Here is a 20544-nt window from a genome sequence, read left to right as displayed (position 1 = left end):
AGTTGCTGGAGACCAGGTCCAGGGTTGTACAAGCTAACGCAGAAAGAGACCTGTGAGGGAACGCAACAATAGAGCAGATGTCTGATAAAGATGATGCTGTTGTTGATGGAAGGCCAGTGAGGTCTCCACCAAACAGAACCACGGTTGTCTGCGCTCTGCCAAGTGCTACGAACCAGACTAGAGGCTGACCCATGCTACACGTCACATCATCAGTGCATCATTATAATGTATTTTTACAATGCTCTTTGGAAATGTTTCCACTTATATATATATTGTTTACTTAGAACATATATTATATGCATTTTTTTTCTTTTATTCCTTTACATCGCCGTCCTTTAAATAGAATTTGCTCACTTTTTTCCCCCCATTCATTTTATAATATATGTTTACAATGCTCTTTGGGAGTTTTTTTTTTCACTTATTTTTATTGTTTACTTAGAACATTTATGTATATTTTATAACCTTTTTTTAACATTCTGGTTCTAATTTTATAATGTTTACATTTGTCTCATTTTATAATGTTACATTTTTAGATACACTGTGTATTTATTTCTTTATATCGCCAACTTTTAAATATGTTGTGTTAATTTTATTTTTCATGCCTTTTTTACCCTTTCATTTTAACGTATGTTTATTTTATATAGTTATATTTATATTGTTTATTTGTTCCTTTTAAATGCCTTTATTTTTATTTTATTTTGTTCTTTACATTTTCATCCCTTTTAAATACATTTTGTTCACTTGTTTTTGTTTCTCCATTCTATTCTTTTGCTTGTTTAAAATGCTCTTGGTAATTTTTTATGTACCTTAATAAATATTCCATATTTTCCTAAATTGTTTTTTGTGTGTATTTTTCCTTTGGGGGGTGGGGCTTATGGTGTATGAGCAGTATCTGCATAGCTGACCTATAACCAATCAAATCACTAAACTATAAGGCCTTGGGTGGGCTAAGTTTTAAAAGTAACCAATAAAATCACTTTACTGGGTTTTCAATGTGCCCTGTCCTCCAATAGCAGTTTGGGTTTTGGGAGTGGTTTTAAAAGAACAACCAATCCAGTTTGAGTTGATAGGGCAATAGGGGATGGGAGGCAAAGCTGCTCAGAGGTGTGAAAGTGTCTCCTGAAAAAACCTGATGGGATTACTTGCCATGGCAACAAATGGCTGTAGCATGGAAGTATACGGCCACAACATACATCCGATTTGGTATCATTCCGGATGTATACGGATATATACCGATCCATGGAATTTGACCTATCCGGCCAGTATACTCCCGGATTCTTCCGAATTTCAGCAGTGTATACAGGAGTATACGGGTCCGGATACACCTTTTTTCATGCAGTGCCACTTAAAAGTTTTCGGTACATATCCTAATTTCAAAGATGAATTAATGATATTAAGCAGAGGATCTATGACCTCTGGAAGTATCTCTTTTAATGGCCTAGTCGGTATAGGGTCAAGCATACAGGTTGTTGATTTTGATGATTTAACAAGTTTAGCCAATTCTTCTCCTCCTATAGTAGTGAATGAGTGTAATTTTTCCTCAGTGACACTACAGTGCTCTGTCTGAAGTGATACTGTAATAGACGGCTGCATGGTTATAATTTTTTTCCTAATATTATCAATCTTACTAGTAAAGAAGTTCATAAAGTCATTACTGCTGTGTTGTTTACAAACGTCAGAAGCTGAAGCTTTATTTTTTGATAATTTAGCCACTGTATCGAATACATACTTAGGGTTCTGTTTGTTTTCTTCTAAAAGAGTTGAGAAATAAGCAGATCTAGCAGTTTTTATGGCCTTTCTATATGCCATCATGCTCTCTTTCTACAAATTGCGAAAAACCTCCAGTTTTGTTTTCTTCCAGCTGCGCTCCATTTTTCTGGCTGCTGTTTTTAGGGCCCGAGTGTGCTCGTTGTACCACGGCGTTGGATTATTTGCTTTAATCTTCTTTAAGCGCCGGGGAGCAACTATGTCTAAAGTGCTAGTAAAGAGAGAGTCAATAGTTTCTGTTGCAGCATCAAGTTCCTCTTGGCTATCTGTAATGCTGAGGAGATGGAACTGATGAGGAAGATTATGGACAAAGCAATCTTTAGTCGCAGCGGTTATCGTCCTGCCATATTTGAAGCGAGGGGATGGCTTTGCAACCTTAGGTAAATTAAGTATACATGATATTAGGTAACATTTATTCCATGTGACATTATTAGATCTAAAGTATGATTAAGGCGATGAGTGGGTCCCGATGCGTGTTGTCTAACTCCAATAGAGTTTAGAATGTCTCTAAATGCCAATCCCAATGCGTCTTTTTCATTGTCTACGTGGATATTAAGATCCCCAACAATTAGTACTTTATCTACAGCTAATACTAACTCCGATACAAAACCAGCAAATTCTTTGATAAAGTCTGTATTGTGCCCTGGTGGCCTGTATACAGTAGCCAACAGAAATGTCAAACGGGATTTATCATTTACACTACACAGCGTTACATAAAGCACCAAAACTTCAAAGGAATTATATTTGAAACTAGACTTCTGAGTAATACTGAAAATATTATTATAAATTACAGCAACACCTCCCCCTTTACCTTTCAGACGTGGCTCATGTTTGTAACAATAATCTCGGGGGGTGCACTCATTTAAAGTAATGTAATCGTCAGGTTTTAGCCAGGTTTCTGTCAAACACAGCACATCTAAGTTATGATCTATAATCATATCATTGACAACAAGCGTTTTTGGCGAAAGGGATCGAATATTCAGCAACCCAAGCTTTATCAATTGTTCATCCGTATTATATCTGTTGTTTATTTGTTGGACATCAATTAAATTTTTACGGTTGGTTATGGTTTTTTGTATTTACTAATTCGGGGAACAGACACAGTCTCTATATGATAATATCTAGGTGAAAGAGTCTCTATGTGCTGGGATTTAGCTGACTTTGGTGACGTGAGACAGCTAGCAGACGGTTGGTTTAGCCAGTTTGTCTGCTTCCTGACCTGGGCCCCAGTGAGTCAAGGTTTAGCTTTAAGACTATGTGCCAAATTACTAGAGAGAAGAGCAGCACCAGCCCAGGAGGGATGAATGCCGTCTATCTTCAACAGGTCAGGTCTGCCCCAAAAACTTTTCCAATTGTCTATGAAACCTATGTTATTTTGCAGACACCACTTAGACAACCAGCCATTGAGTGATGATAATCTGCTAACTATTTCATCACTCCTTTTCGCAGGGAGAGGACCAGAGAAAAATACGGCCTTTGACATCGTACTTGCGAGTTTACACACCTCTTTAATGTTAATTTTGGTGATCTCCGACTGGCGAAGTCGAACATCATTAGTGTTCGAATACATCAATAATAATCTTAGAGAATTTACGATTAGCTTAAGCCAGCACTTTTAAATTTGCTTTGATGTCAGGCGCTCTGGCTCCCGATAAACATGTGACTATGGTGGCTGGTGTCTCTATTTTCACATTCCGTGTAATTGAATCGCCAATAACTAGGGCACTTTCAACAGGATCCTCGGTGGGTGCGTCACTGTGTGGGGAGAACCTGTTTGATGTTCTAATCGGAACGGAAGAGTGGTTTTTTGATCCGCGACTATGCTTTCTCATCGTCACCCAGCCCTGCTGCGCGGCCTCAGCCGGAACCAAACAATGAGTGTTCACTAAGCTAGTCGCATCCAAAGCAGTATCTAAAGCTGTTACATTCTCACTACTCTCACATAAAGCTTGGATGCGTGTCTCTAAATCTGAAATCTCCGTCAGCCTGATTAATTCCTTACATTTATCACATGTGAAGCCCTGTTTGCCAACGGAGATAGATATGCTAAACATGTAGCATGCAGTGCAAGTGACAATGACAGGAGAAGAAGACATGGGGGGGGGGGGGGTTGGGGCACACATCTCCTGTTCATGCATATCACTAGTGTAATGTCTGATTATACACTTTTAAGGACCCAACTTTACTATTGTGATCACATTTTACACAAATTTACCTTGCATCAAAATGACGAGAATCATTTATCCATCACATAGACATTAAACAGCTTGCTATTCCCATGATGGGAGTAGGAGATAGTAAAGATTCATATGTAATACATGTCTCGCATACAGTGAAACTTTAAGTCACAGGAAAATATACATAATACCTTGGTATATGTTTAAATTGGGTGGATTAATTCATGTTATTGAATCTTTGGTTTAAGTCAACTCCTCATGTCTGCATTGGTGTGAGGTCTTTGTGTGATGTTCAAAGAGCCTTTGGAATGCACGGGTCAAGAAAAGGGGGGGGGGGTGTCCTGGATGGTGTCAGGGTTGATTTCGAGCCTTCGAAAAGCTCTTAGCGGCTCTGTGTCCTGATAACAATTTGAATGTATGCCTGTCGGCAATAAACGTCATGTGACTCATCTTGTCCTTGTGCTGGTTTTGAGATAACGCAGATAAAGGGGGAGAGATGTTGTCTTTGGGCCAGTTGATGTATCCTTGATTGGTTTTATGATCGGTTCAGGTTTCGGAGAGGGGATGCTTTGTTGTGCTGGAATATACATATTCCTACACAGCTTTATTTCAAAAACAACTTGTTAAACACAAAATAGGCCTAGGTCAGAAATATTATAAGAAATATAAATAAAAGATAATAAATACAGACAGTTTAACATTTTTAGCATATGCTGGAGTAGTTCCCTTTCGGGGAACTCGAGCTGCGTCGAAACGCTGTGAGAACGCCTCTGCGTTAATGCGTCGTGAAGCGCCTGTAGAACCATTCCATCGGAAAAAAGATCGATCGTCGGCGTGATGACGTCATCGACCGGAAGCTATAAAGCGTCCGTGAAAACAAACAGGAACTAGCTTCTGCGCCTTCAGCAAGCGATCTGTGTGAACCTGTCTGTCTATTTGGTGTTTTTGTCTGTCTTTTATCAGAGATTTTCCACCCTTTTTGTTAAATATTCCTATATTAACAAAGAAAAGAGAAAATAAATAGATAGAAATGGCGAGTGAAAGCAGCAATTTCAGGAAGTGTGTTCCTCCCTGCCCACGCTACATCACGGGTGGGGATACACACTCTCTCTGTGTTGCATGCTTGGGAGCGCAGCATGCCCAGGCAGCCCTCGAGGGGGCTGCTTGCGAGCATTGCGAGAGACTACCGCTGAGAACGCTGCGCTCCCGCCGGGCACTCTTCGAGGAGGGTGCCTCGGCTCGTGTTCCCCGCGGCTCTGGTCCCGCTGCCGCCGAGGCGGAGCGGAGGCTGCAGTCGTGGGGATCACAATTGGATGTTGCAGAGGGGTTAGAGATGGGCGCTGCCTTATCTCTGCCCTCACCTGCACCATCCAGCGGCTCTTCTCGGGGCATGGAAGCACGCGTGGCGGTTTCTTCCCCCCTGAGAGAGTCGCCGGTGCTTCATCTGTCCAGCTCTGAGGAGGTGGACGTTGAAAGCATCAAGACTGAAGACTCGCCACTTCAGTCCCCTGCATGCGAGGAGCTCGTTGAGGTTCTGACGCGAGCGGTGGCCAGGCTTAACATCGACTGGCCAACCGAGAGATATGAGGCAGGAAGAAAGCGTGCAAGTAAATTAGACGAGAGATTCCTGCCTTCTCGCGCTTCAGAGCCTCAGCGGCGGGGCTTGCCGTTCTTTCACGACTTGCACACTGAGGTGGCAAGATCGTGGAAGAGACCGGCATCATACCGTGTTTTCAGCCCACAGACTTCGGTCTATAGTAACATCGCTGGGCTGAAACAGTATGGGTATGGGGCGATGCCAAAGGTTGAAGAGACGCTCGCGAGCCATCTCTCGCCTTGCTCGGCATCTTCCCTTAAAGCCCCGTCTTTGCCCACCAGACCTCTAAAAACAACGTCGGCGTTGGTGGGCAAAGCGTACTCGGCAGCGGGTCAGGCGGCTGTGTGCCTGCACACTATGGCAATAGTGCAGGCATACCAGGCTGACCTGCTGAGGGATCTGGACAGTAGTGATGCAGTGGGGGGAGATATTATTACTGAACTTCGTTCGTCAGCCGATTTAGCTCTCCGGGCCACCAAGGAGACGGCCAGATGTGTGGGCCGCTCTATGGCAGCCCTGGTGGCCACGGAGAGGCACTTATGGTTGAACCCCACTGACATCAAAGAGAGGGAGAAAGCTTTTCTGCTGGATGCGCCGCTTTCTCCTGGAGGCCTCTTCGGTGACGCAGTCCATACTGTCACCGAGAGGTTCCAGGAGGACAAAAAGCAAGCTGCGGCGCTCAAGCAGTTTCTCCCTCTCAGGGTTCAGGTCCCTGGGGCTGCTGCTGACATCAAGCAGCCCAAACCGAGTACGAGCGCCTCGCACAGGGCAAAACAGAAGCAGAGCGTCGCTACCCGAACTCCCCCTCAGCGCGGGGACGAGGGGCGGCGCTCTCAGACGAGGCCTTCGAGGGGCAGGGCTGATCTGAGGACAGTCCTGATCACCAAGAAGGCCTCGTCAAAGCGTTCCTGACGCCAGAAGCGTCAGGACGCTGAGGGTGGTTCCCCCCGTAGGGAAACGGTGTTTACCCCTGCCAACGGTACCCGTTTCCCTGCGGCACCCTCTGGGGGCCGCGCTACCAACCCCGCCGCAATGCCGGGGCGCAGTCGGTCTCCGCGGGCCACCCGAGGGTGGTCCGCGCCCCCCTCGGGGGGCCCCCGAGCAGTCAAGTCAGTCGTTCCCTGCCGGTTCGCCGCTTCAGGGCACTGTGCTTGTTGCTCAAAGTACACCAGAGGCCAGCCTCGAGAGGCTGGTTCCCTTAGTAGATTTTCTAGACGAGTGGAAACGTCTATCAAATATATCTCATTGGGTCCTGCAGATAATAGAAAGGGGGTACGCCATTCAATTCAAAAGTCGGCCACCTCCTTTCAGCGGTGTCCTACCTACAGAGGTGGGCCCGGAGCAGGCTCTGGTAATGGCACAGGAAGTAGAGACACTCCTGCAAAAAGGGGCTATAGAGAGGGTTCCCCCTCCCAGCAGGGAGTCTGGGTTTTACAGCCGTTACTTCATCGTGCCGAAGAAGGATGGGGGCTTACGCCCGATATTAGATCTGCGTCTACTAAATCGCTCGGTGGCCAAGCTCAATGAGCGGTCGCTCATCCCAGGGTCTATGGCAGGAACATCAGCGGCACTGGCACATAATTCGGCTAGAGATGCTCGCAGTGTTTCTTGCATTGAAACAGTTCCTGCCCGACCTCAGGGGCCACCATGTGCTAGTCAGGTCAGACAACACATCGGTGGTCGCCTATATAAATCATCAGGGGGGTCTGAGGTCCCGTCCATTGGACAAATTGGCACATCGGATCCTCCTGTGGGCCCAAGGGAAATTACTGTCGATCAGAGCAGTATATATCCCGGGGGTCCTGAATCAGGAAGCGGACAGCCTGTCGAGGCAGGGGCTGAGGCCCGGGGAATGGAGACTCCACCCAGAGGTGGTGGAGCTCCTATGGAAGGTATATGGGAGAGCAGAAATAGACCTATTTGCTTCGGCGGAGAATTCTCACTGCCCGCAGTGGTTTTCTCTGACCCATCCAGCCCCGCTGGGGTTGGATGCCATGGTACAGGAGTGGCCGAGGCTACCTCTGTACGCCTTCCCCCCGATTGTCTTGCTTCCAGGAGTTCTGGAGAGGGTACGCCGGGACGGGGCCCAGGTACTTCTAGTGGCTCCGTACTGGCCGACCCGAGTATGGTTTTCGGACCTGATATCTCTCCTGGAAGGCTCTCCGATGGAGATTCCGACCAGGAGGGATCTACTCTCTCAGGCGGGCGGGAGATTCCTGCACCCACGCCCAGAGATGTGGAAACTGTGGGCCTGGCCTCTGAGGGGGCTAGGCTCATAGAGGAAGGTCTCTCGGCCGAGGTCGTAGAGACCATCCTCCACTCCAGAGCTCCGTCCACGAGGAAACTGTACGCTCTGAAATGGAAACTTTTCTCAGCATGGTGCAGAGAACGCCAGTGGGACCCAGTTAACTGCCCGGTTGGTACAGTGCTGGAGTTTCTGCAGGCAAGGTTCTCGGCAGGGTTGACCCCCTCCACAATAAAGGTGTACGTGGCGGCCTTGGGTGCCTTCCACGTCCCTTTGGGTGGAGTGTCTTTGGGAAGACACCCTCTGATTACACGTTTCCTCCGTGGCACTTTAAGGTTGAGGCCTGTTATGCACTCGAGGGTCCCAGCATGGGACTTAGCCATTGTTTTGCGGGGCTTGTCCGAGCCTCCGTTTGAACCCTTGGAGGAGGTTTCGGATAAGTTCCTCACCCTCAAGACTATATTCCTTTTGGCTATTTCATCTCTCAAAAGAATAGGAGATATTCAGTCCCTGTCTGTAGGGCCCTCATGTCTAGAGTTTGCGCCGGGGATGGTGAAAGCCTTTCTGCATCCCAGGCCGGGTTATGTCACCAAGGTTCCTACGAGCCCACGGGGCCCCATTACTCTTCAAGCGTTCTGTCCTCCTCCTTTCACGACGTCAGACCAGGAAAGATTAAATCTGCTGTGCCCTGTTAGAGCACTAGATACTTATGTCCACAGAGCTGCCCTGTGGAGGAAAACTGATCAGCTGTTTGTCTGTTTCGGTCCCCCTAAGAAAGGGGCCCCAGTATCTAAGCAGAGGATGAGCAAGTGGGTGGTCGAGGCCATTTCACTTGCTTACGAGGCGGCCGGGCAGCCGTCTCCACTGGCTGTCCGGGCGCATTCTACCAGGGGTATGGCTGCTTCGAAAATACTTTTGTCGGGGGCTTCCCTCCATGATATTTGCAACGCAGCCGGATGGTCGTCTACATTAACCTTCGTCAGGTTCTACGAACTAGACCTGGCATCTACAGTTGGGGCACAGGTACTCTCGTAACCGTGTGCGCTTCGGCTTCACACATACGAGACACTTGGTCCTATGGCGATGTGGGTATAAGCGTTCTCACAGCGTTTCGACGCAGCTCGAGTTCCCCGAAAGGGAACGTCTCAGTTTACGTATGTAATCCTAGTTCCCTGAGGGAACGAGACGCTGCGTCGCTTTGCCATACTCCCGGCGTGTCCGTGATCACTTACTTCAGGCTTTATCAGAAGTTAGTTCCTGTTTGTTTTCACGGACGCTTTATAGCTTCCGGTCGATGACGTCATCACGCCGACGATCGATCTTTTTTCCGATGGAATGGTTCTACAGGCGCTTCACGACGCATTAACGCAGAGGCGTTCTCACAGCGTTTCGACGCAGCGTCTCGTTCCCTCAGGGAACTAGGGTTACATACGTAACCTGAGACGTTTATCTCTCTCTCTCTCTCTCTCTGAGAATATATGCCAAAAGCTTGTCAGATTTTACTTTCACTTTCTGTAGTGAATCCACTGACTCGCCTTCATGATTTAAAACGGAAAAATTAATTTCAATATTGCAATGTGACATCACCAATTGTCAAATGATGGACAACGATTCACATTTCCCATGAAAATAACATTAAAGGGGGGGTGAAATGCTGTTTCATGCATACTGATCTTTTTACACTGTTAAAGACATGGAATCCCATACTAAACATGGACAAAGTTTCAAAAGTTAAGGTGGACGTTTGATGGGAGTATTTCTTTGTCAAAAATACTACTTCCGGTTAGTCATAAGTTTCGGCAAGTTTTTTGCGATCATGCGTCCCCATTGACGTTAGTGGGGGCGGAATTTCCTTGTATGGGCCTTACGGACAATTCTACCGGAAGCGCGTGAGAGAGAGAGAGGGAGAGAGAGAGAGGGAGAGAGCGAAAGCAACAGGCTATGCCCATCAAAGCGCTCGTAGGCTGCGCTGCACAGGTAATGTGCACAATTAACAATGACATCAAAAAGTGCGTTTTTGGTTGCCAGACCAAGACAGTCCTGCACAGATTCCCCCAAAACCCCGCGGTAAGGCAACAGTGGATGTAATTTGCTTTTCCGGATCAGCAACTGAGTTGCGCGAATGTTTATATCTGTTCGCTGCATTTCGGTGCCGACTGTTTCATAAACATGGCCCAGCATGACGCCGGATTTTCCAATAGCCTAATGCTGAAGGATGGAGCAGTCCCAACGTTAGAACCGCAGGCGGTGAGTTAGACTGCTTCAAATGTCTGTGTCTATGCTCATCAAGTAGCCCAAACATGATCACGTATAGTTACTATATATATTACTATATATAGAAATTGATCAATGGAGCATGCGATGTGTAGTGCGTGTACATTTGTTTAGCTGGCCACTATATGTGTAACTTTATGTTTGTGTATTGTAAAAGCACTCAACAATACACAAAGAGGGGGGAAATATGTTGAACTAAATAAGCACGCTTCTTCATTCAAATGCGCTACTATTCCGTGTCTTTCTATGTAAACACTAACTTAACCTGTCTACACAAACCACGCGTAAACACACAAACACACGTGCACAACTGCACTTCCCACATGTACACCTTCAAAGACAAAAATACGACGATATAATTCAAGTATAAATATGTAAATAACACAAGCCGCTAAGCATATTATATAGTTAGTGTATATCGTACCACATAGAGACGTCCTGCTCTAGTCGTTTTTGCTGCTGCTCCTGTTCAACTGCAGCCTCTGGGTCTGATTCCGGATCATAGATGTATGGCTGTATCTGATTAAAAGCCATATTTTTATTTTGAATAAAGTTTTTTCCCCGCTGTTAGGGATGACAGCTTTACGACGCACTCGACGCACTCAACACAATAGCAGCGGCGTGCACACAACATTATTTAGCTCCGCTCACACGACACGCCCCCACCCGCTCGGCTTTTTTCGGAAAGACTCGGAACAGCGCATCTTTCTTATATAATTATAAAAAAAATAAAGACTTTTCGGAGATATGCAGGATGCAATGCTACTCTATAGGTACTCAAGATTGACATGACACTGACTGAAACTGAGTGTTTCACCCCCCCTTTAATTTAATGTTAGATAAATTAGTAAATGAAGTGAAACAAGTAAATTAACAATCAAGTAGCTGAAATAATAAAAGAGGCACTGACTGGATAGGCTACACTGTGGTTTGGAAGACTTGGATTACCCATTTTTCAACACGAACTGGAGGAATGCAATAGTTTGCTAAATTGCTGCAAGTTTGATAGCTTCCTACAGAACATAAAGATCTGCCTCTTTTTGTTTTCTTTCTTGCTGCATTAAAAATGAAATGGTTTAACTTCTGATACCCTGACATGCCAGAAATTCATCCGATTGCAGATAAGGATAGGTTTGTTGCCTCTTCTTTCCCCCGTACACTGCCCAAACACCTCACGACAAACAATGCACGACAAAGCGGAAAATTGCCCCAATCTAAAAAAGAGCTGCATTAATCAGAATTTGGCTCGAAATCGGACAAAAATCTGTGTATGCCCAGCTTTACAAGGTCCTAACAATGACAGCAGCCCTCCAGGACTGAGTTTGGAGACCCCTGGTCTAGAGTGTCCATACGGTGCACACAGATTTACGCCTAGTTTATTTTTTATAAATCCTGATACATTTTGTGTGTATGCAATGTTTATACATCAGACCCCATATTATAAACCCTACCTTTGTTTTGTTCTCTGCACAGGCTATGTGGATGCAATCTCTGCACTCAGATTGGCCATACTTAACTAATATGGAATTAGATTTGTGCCAAATGTTTTGAATGTAACTTTTCAATAAACTAATACAAATATGAATTAAACACTAACGAAAAAACTCTGAAACTGGAAAAATAAATCTGTGCCATTCTGGCTCAAATCCCTTGTGTGTGCGAGGCAAGCTAAAAAATGATTCTCATTAGCTAGTAAGATTTTGATTGACAACTTCTTGACCTGGAAGTGAGGATTTCAGTGTAGTGCCAATTGTGACACAATAGTGTAGTCAATTGTGAGAATCTGCAAGCAGCTTCCTATTTTATTTTAGTAACAAAGTTTGACATTTTGAACTGTTCGATTTATATTCTTTCTAAGATTTCAGGGGAAGCATTGCACCACTGTTGTCTGTGTGGGATCAAATCCATTATTTAGTTTTCATTTAAGTACAAGATATAATGTGACATTTTTTGAAGGGGAATATTTATTTCTTCCGGATAATGATAATTTACCACAAAAAGATGAAATGACAGTGAGATCAATTAAAAATGTCACTTCAAGTTTCGACCTCTGGTGTTTACTGACAATGTAGAAATACTTTGTTCCTGTTCTTAAGTATATTTCAGCTTTACTGGAGTATAAATGTTTCTGTTGGCTTTTGTTACTTTTGAGACTGAAACTACAGAAAATAACAGCTACCACCCAAATGACTGTGTTAGTGACGTCTGGGACTTTGACTGGGACTCGCTTTCTTTATTCAGTCTTTTCAAAACAAAAACAACACGTGTGTGTGTGATAACTCAGTTTCTCCATGATATGGATCGCTCCTTCTCAATCAGACTCTCTGTGTCTGTCTCTGTTTTTCTGCTGTGCATGCAAAGTCCCAGTCCAACTCTCTCTCCCGGCCGCGGCTTAAATGCGCTCTCTCCCTGCCAATTACTGCAATCAGAAACAGGTGTTCGTCATCTGTGCTTGACCTACTTACCTGCTGTTCCGCTCTCAGCTATCTCTCCCACTGCAGACCTCTCAGAACCACGCCCCCTTCGCCACAAAACCCTTAGGCCGGGGACACACTGCAAGCGTGTCGTGAGCGTCTCGGCTGCGTGGCGTGTCCGTTTTTATTTCGGCTCCCATGTTAACCGGTTAGCGCTTACATACTGCCTGCGGCAGCCGCGCGGCTCACACGCGGTCCGAGCCGCGCGGAAAACGCGTGCATGCTTCAAATAGAAGAGACGCCTATTTTTCACGCGACACGCGAGCGTGTTGGAAGCGTTTCTAGGCAAAATAGCATAGGAAAATATGTTTATATGCCATTTTGACATGAATACATATTAATAAATGACATTTTCATGTTTGAAAGTCTTTAGGTTAACATAAATGCAGATATAGGCCTACTTGTAATAATTAAAAAACAACATAATTATCGATTTTGAAATATTAAACCTGTCAATACAGAACGAAATATTCTGTAGCCTATTTTGCCGTCAATACCATATATATATGGTCAATAGGCTGCCGACGTTGTCTTTGCTGTATCAATAGGCAATATATTTATATTTAACATGAAGTATAGGGCTTCCCAGCAGCAGCAGCGCCGCGTCAGACACGCTTCTGGTGTGCAAAGGCAGAGAAAACCCCAGGCAGCCGCCCCGCGGCTGACACGCAGCAAAAACGCCACGCTTGCAGTGTGTCTCCGGCCTTAGCCAACTTTTTTTAGTTAATGATCTGCAAGACTGGGGCTTTATTAATGCTCTTTATTGATTCGAGTAAATGTTTTGACATTTGGGTATAAAGTGTTCTATAATATGTGCTGTAAAAACGTCTTAGTGCTGCCCTCTTAAGGTTGAACGGTGGATATTGCAGTCGAATTTTCCTATTGGACGTTGTGGTGCATCGTGACGTATGATGGTCCTTCTAACTATAACGAATGCACTATAGCACACCGAGCAGTATGAAAGAAAATGACATGTAACAGGCCTGGTTATAATATGTGCTCCAGATTACTCAAGTAGAACTCTACTTGATTAACCCATTAATATGGCTTTTTGTTTTGTTCTTTACACAGGCTTCAGTGCTGTAATCTCACTGCTCTGTCCTGTGAGAGTTTGTCTTCAGCTCTACAATCCTCAAACTCTGTCCTGACAGAGCTGGACCTGAGTAACAATGATCTGCAGGATTCTGGAGTGAAGCAGCTCTCTGATGGACTGAAGAGCCCAAACTGTCAGCTGCAGATACTGAGGTAAATATAGATTAACTGATGAGATGCATGTTTCAGAGTAAAGCGCGAAACTGTGTTCATTTACACGCAAGAATTTTACACCTAAGAGTGGCTCAGTCTGCAGTAAATGCTGCTTCACAAACTCATCTCTGCAAGAGCTGTTAGTTTGGGTCACCTATAATATATTTTTTAAAACAAGTAATCATCCAAACATCTCTAAAATATTCTTTATATAATTAATAAAAGTTCCATGGTGTCAGGAAGTCACTGGAAATTATTAGACCCTAGCGCAGAGATGAGAAGTGAATGGTGTTTATTTGACAATACGGAAATCAATGTAAAGGTGAACAATCCCACATCAGTGGTATGGAATGGGGAGAAACAAGACCCAACAATAACAAATCAAAACACTCAAACATCAAATAAGTACAATGCACAGTACAGTAGCGGCTCCTGGCCATAAATTTAGGTAGGACAGATTCTGGGTCTTTGCGCTAGTTTATGATGCTTTATAGCCTAATCGCTGAACACATCAGACACACTTGTGGCAGAATTATAATGTCCTTGCATTATTCTGCCTGACAGTGGCACTCTAATGTTGATTGACAGACTAATATGATAAATGCATGGAATGCTACCTTAGACTTGCCTTAAGGCCATCCTTAAATTTTTTTTTTGGTTTGCAGTAAAAAAAAAAAAAAGCGTCGGTAGGTAGATCTCTTTTTTTTTTTTTTTTTTTCAAATTTTAATGTAAAAAAAAAAGTAACTTTTTGGTGATGGTGATTACGTAGGTTTGAATTTAAACAAATTAGCATATTGTGACATCACTGACTGGGTCTTTAAGCCTTGCCCTCGGGCTCATAGGCTGATTGCAGGCTATATAGACCACAAACAAATTGAAATATTTGTCAAAAACATGTTTATTGCACAAATTTCAGGTGCATTCTTTAAGAAAAGGGTCCAACCACAGCTCGCTGTCATTGACTCAAAGCTGTCAACCCTCACTTTTTTACCCTCCCAGTCCCATGCTCAGGGACAGAACTACTGTCAAATAAAAATAAAGAAAATAAGAACAAAAAAACTAAAATACAAGCAGCAGCACAAATAAATACTATTGAGCAAAGATACTAATAAAATAAAGAATGCTTTTCAGATTTTTCAGGTAGGTCTAACACAGCGAGTTAATTAGTTTTTAGGTATAGATATTGAATAAATTGATTAAATGTAAAATAACTGCACATTTAACTGTTTAAATTAAAATGAATCCTTTTTAAACTTAAAAAAGCTATTCAATCAAGAGCAGTGAGTGATGTCCTTATCTTTTGTTTGACATTAAACAGACGGCAGTAAAGGCTACTGCCCCTTTAAAACCTAATGCAGGGTTATGCATCGTCTTTCTCTACTATAGACAGTCCTCTTAAGGCATATACAGACTATGGCTGCTTGGATACTCATCAAGATCGACATGCTGACATACTTTTTGTGTGAGTTTGTTCATTCAAGCGCAAGACTTGAAGAACTCAATATTTGTGCGCTGTGAGAAGTGTGCGCGTTTTTGGACGAGCGCAGAGACAGATCTTCTCTCACTGCAGAGAGTTCTCATTCGCGTCTTCTGGCGAATATACCCGGGTGATGATGGTGAAAATGACTGGTCATACGGCAGCACTCGCATGCATTGAACACAGTTTACAAAGATAGACCGTTTTGCCCACGTTCTTCTTTTATTATCGCTGTTGTAGTGTAGCCTATCACTGAGGAGCCAGCACGTGTCTCCATCAACAGAACCATACATAAAGCATTATTTTTCAAGTTACAACCAGTGCCGCCGCTCCCACCACGCGCAGTCGAGCAAAACACACGCTACCCATAGCAAAGCGTTATGACAACGACATTTCAGACTGACAGATACGGCTTAGTAAACTTAATAAAAAAGAAACGGCTTTTCCGCCATTTGTTACAGTTCCAATTCTGTTTTATTGGCCACAATATAGTAATGATGATTGTTGAGAGGGGCACTTTTGATTAATTTTCAGAAAGGGCAGGGGCTCAAACCCCCAAAGCCCTCGCCTCTGCAGTGCTCTTGCATGGTGTGTGTAACGTGTGTGTAGCGTGTCCATGGTCCTGACTCCTGTCACACAATGCGGTGAAATCTCCGACAGGGCTTTAATAGTCTAACGTTACAGTGAATGAGAGAATGAGCCGAAACGAACCCACAGGCCGTAGTTTGACATCCGTTAACCATAGTGTAAACATAGATGACGTCACGGGTTTTTCTATAAAAGAAAGAACGTAGCCTTCGTTTGTATGTAGGCCTAGGCAATTTATATATTTATAATACTTCCTAAAATATATTTCATATTATTTTTGTATTCGTTTTTATTTTTGTATTCGTAATACTTTTGTATTCGTTGTTTGAAGAGTAAAAAAAGAAATTGGTCGGTCTTAAAGCAAATTTACAACCGGCAAGTTGGTCGGACTAAAAGGGAAAAAAAAAAATTGAGTCGGCCCTAAATTGACAGGGTCGGTCGGAATACGGCAAACAACAATATTGTTAAGGATGACCTAATGTAGTATTTATTACCACAGACTGATGGTTTAGAATATTACAAGTTATGTGACTTTCATTGTTTGAAATCATAATTTGATACACTACTCACATAGAAAGAATATATAAAACATGCCAACTAATTACTGACCTGATGCAGACACATAGCTGAAGCGGACTGATGTCGGCTTGGTCTGAAGTGAGGTTTACGTGAAGTAACAAGAAAATAAGGCTTTCCATAGTCTGAAATCTGTGCCATTGGATCTCAATTAGAACATGCTGCAGTCAAGTCATCTTCATTTATATAGTGCTCATTTCCACTGTAAAATTAGTTATTATTAGGGGTGTAATGAGGCCCTTATCTCTCGAGACGAGACAAGACACGAGATTGGGTTCACGAGAACAAGATTAGACAAGATCTTACAGGATGTTTACATATTATGTAGATGTTTACATAATATTTTTAAGAAATCCTCAATGATGAAATACATGACAAGAAAATAGTTTGCAGATGCATTTGAAATGTTTTTTGTTCGATTGGTTACGGCAGATCCAGAGTGGCTCAGGGCAGATCCAATTTTTTTAAACTTCAACAGAGTACCCGCCTTCGCGGAAATAAACCCTTGTCAATGGAGAGTGGCCAGACTCTATGCACAAATGAAATGTACGAGAGTCTGGTAAAACCAGGCTAGGTCAATGCCACCACAAAATGCATTTAGATAGTTTGCATGCATTTACGTTATTACTCACCCACCCAATGGGGGGCTAAAATAACTGAACGTTATAGTTTGAATGAAGATTGCGAACATTTCCAGTGCTATCTTAAAAAATGAATTTACACGCTATCAAGCGTTAGCGCTAATTACGGCCAGAATTAAGACCCGTCAGATATACTTGAGGTAAAAACGTTAAAGGGGGGGTGAAACACTCAGTTTCAGTCAGTGTCATGTCAATCTTGAGTACCTATAGAGTAGCATTGCATCCTGCATATCTCCGAAAAGTCTTTATTTTTTTTATAATTATATAAGAAAGATGCGCTGTTCCGAGTCTTTCCGAAAAAAGCCGAGCGGGTGGGGGCGTGTCGTGTGAGCGGAGCTAAATAATGACGTGTGCAGCAGCGCGCTGCAGTGAGGAAAGTGATTCGCTCTGTGAGGAAAGTGATTCACCCACCGCGTGAGGAAAGTGATTCGCTCTGTGAGGAAAGTGATTCGCTCTGTGAGGAAAGTGATTCGCTCTGTGAGGAAAGTGATTCGCTCAGTGAGGAAAGTGATTCGCCCGCCGCGTGAGGAAAGTGATTCGCTCTGTGAGGAAAGTGATTCGCTCAGTGAGGAAAGTGATTCGCCCGCCGCGTGAGGAAAGTGATTCGCTCTGTGAGGAAAGTGATTCGCTCAGTGAGGAAAGTGATTCGCCCGCCGCGTGAGGAAAGTGAGTCGCTCTGTGAGGAAAGTGATTCGCTCTGTGAGGAAAGTGATTCGCTCTGTGAGGAAAGTGATTCGCTCAGTGAGGAAAGTGATTCGCCCGGCGCGTGAGGAAAGTGATTCGCTCTGTGAGGAAAGTGATTCGCTCAGTGAGGAAAGTGATTCGCCCGCCGCGTGAGGAAAGTGAATCGCTCTGTGAGGAAAGTGATTCGCTCTGTGAGGAAAGTGATTCGCTCAGTGAGGAAAGTGATTCGCCCGCCGCGTGAGGAAAGTGAGTCGCTCTGTGAGGAAAGTGATTCGCCTGCCGCGTGAGGAAAGTGAGTCGCTCTGTGAGGAAAGTGATTCGCCCGTCGCGTGAGGAAAGTGCTAATACAGATCGACCGCCGGCCTATCAGTGGGTAAGTCAGTAGCTACTGGTTATATCACCTGTTTAGCATCCTACAAGCCAGCGCTTTGATGGGCGTAGGCTGTTGCTTTCGCTCTCTCCCTCGCTCTCTCTCACGCGCTTCCGGTAGAATTGTCCGTAAGGCCCATACAAGGAAATTCCGCCCCCATTAACGTCAAAGGGGACGCATGATCTCAAAAAACTTGCCGAAACTTATGACTAACCGGAAGTAGTATTTTTGACAAAGAAATACTCCCATCAAACGTCCACCTTAACTTTTGAAACTTTGTCTATGTTTAGTATGGGATTCCAAGTCTTTAACAGTGTAAAAAGATCAGTATGCATGAAACAGCATTTCACCCCCCCTTTAATGGTAGACAAATTTTATCTTACCTTATCAATGTTCCTTGTTGTTCTGTCTCAGAGCCTGGCTGGATGGGTCTGAAAAAATTATCAATTTTAAGCTATTTCAATGGGAAAATACACATTAAACGAACAACACTAATGTTATACTTTTTTCAGTGTACATTATCAATCCTGAATTGGGATATTACCCGCTACAACGGCAATAATATCAATTTTATGTTCACTGTTTGTGAGCTTAGGTAACACAATCGATCAGTTTGAGGCAGTAACTTATAAACACATAGCCAAAGACACGTGTATAGATGAAAAAGGTAAACAAAAGTTTATTGGACTATTCTAAACACACAGAAAATAACAAAAGCACACATTCATACAGTTGAGGGATGTTTGTTAATGGAAAGGAGTGAAGTCCCAATGATTTCTTAGCCACAACCTGAGAATCAATATACTAGCAGGTCAACCTTAGTTTGTTCGCTTAGATATGATTTTTACCAGTTCAGCCAGAATGAAGAGTCATGTACTTGCGTTTGAATGCTCTTACAAGCATGGGTTCCTCTTAGCACGGCGTTGCTCAGCTGGTGGTCAGTTGTTGTGGTCAGAGGGACAAATAGTTGGTTTTGCGGGGTGAAAAGCCGGATCCTGGATGGCGTTAGCTGGTTGCTACGCGACGGGCATGTCTGTGGTACCACTGCGCGGACTCCAAGAAGTTTTTTACAGCGAGGTTCAGACGGAGTTTTGGAGTGTGGTGATGAAGAGCTCTGGGTAGCTCGGAGGACGCTGCGTGTAGGCAGGAAAGGTCCGCATGATCAATCAATCAACTTTATTTCTATAGCGCTTTTACAATCACGATTGTGTCAAAGCAGCTTCACAGTGTCAAACAAGATAATATTGTGACAAAATTAGATTTGGCTGTACAGTCGTACTGGAGAAAACAGTGATGTTATCAGCTTATTTTAATTTATCATAGAGAGACAATGTTGGCAGATCAGTATTATAGTTTATAGAATTAAATAAGACCTAATTCATACATTTAATTTGTATAATAAGTTGAATAACTTTAATCATATTTTTAGTGTCCCCAACTGAGCAAGCCAAGCCAAAGGCGACAGTGGCAAGGAACCAAAACTCCATCGGGGCATGATGGAGAAAAATAAACCTTGGGAGAAACCAGACTCAGTTGGGGTGCCAGTTCTCCTCTGGCCTATTAACACACCGTGGAGGATTATTATTCTGGCAACCTTACAGGTCGGAAATCATATTAGATTGGAATATTCAAAATTTCAGGGTATCACGGAAGAGACGGATTTATTTAGGATGGGGCGTCGATTACACAAGAGTGTGAATACATGAAAGATCGGAATTATTGCGCCGAAGACGGGTTTTGAGCATGTCGTGCCAGTGAGGAAAATTCGGAGGAGACACCATTTGACACGGCTCAGCAGACACTCCAGGATGCGTTGGTCATGTCCAGGGAGGTCCACCATCCGATCCGGACAGGGCCCAGATCCGAGACTAACATTAGCATAGATGCCACTCTTTTTATGATGTAACGAGTACATCAGGTGTTATGGGAAGTGTTCCCGGTTCCGGCTGACCTAGTTAATGCAGCCTAACAATCAGTCAATTGATTTGAATAAAGAAAGTTAAAAATGTTCTATGTGTATGCCATAGTAAAGAGATGTGTTTTTATTCTAGATTTAAACTGACAGAGTGTGTCTGCTTCCCGAACAATGCTAGGAAGACTATTCCACAGTTTAGGTGCTAAATAGGAAAATGATCGACCGCCTGCAGTTGATTTAGATATTCTAGGTATTATCAACTGGCCAGAGTTTTGAGACCACAATAGACGTGATGGAGTATAATGTGTTAAGAGCTCGCTTAAGTACTGGGGAGCTAAACTCTTTAGTGCTTTGTAAGTAATAAGCAAGATTTTAAAATGTATGCGATGTTTAATAGGGAGCCAGTGAAGTGTTGACAGAACTGGACTAATATGATCATACTTCCTGGTTCTAGTAAGAACTCGAGCTGCTGCGTTTTGGACCAGCTGGAGTTTGTTTATTAAGCGAGCAGGG

The 20544-nt window shown here is 43.8% G+C and overlaps 1 protein-coding gene across 1 annotated transcript in view; it reads left to right on the top strand.

Annotated features, from left to right (window-relative positions):
* LOC137049938 (NACHT, LRR and PYD domains-containing protein 3-like) overlaps nucleotides 1-20544 on the top strand; it is a 112766-nt gene that overhangs the window by 55603 nt on the left and 36619 nt on the right. Inside the window, exon 7 of the mRNA XM_067428681.1 lies at nucleotides 13606-13779. Within this exon, the coding sequence (XP_067284782.1) occupies nucleotides 13606-13779 (174 nt within the window). The remainder of the gene's footprint in view (nucleotides 1-13605; nucleotides 13780-20544) is intronic.

The sequence above is a fragment of the Pseudorasbora parva genome, chromosome 20, assembly GCF_024679245.1.
Source record: "Pseudorasbora parva isolate DD20220531a chromosome 20, ASM2467924v1, whole genome shotgun sequence".
Taxonomy (NCBI): Eukaryota; Metazoa; Chordata; class Actinopteri; order Cypriniformes; family Gobionidae; genus Pseudorasbora; species Pseudorasbora parva.
This window is presented reverse-complemented; position numbering and strand designations above follow the sequence as displayed.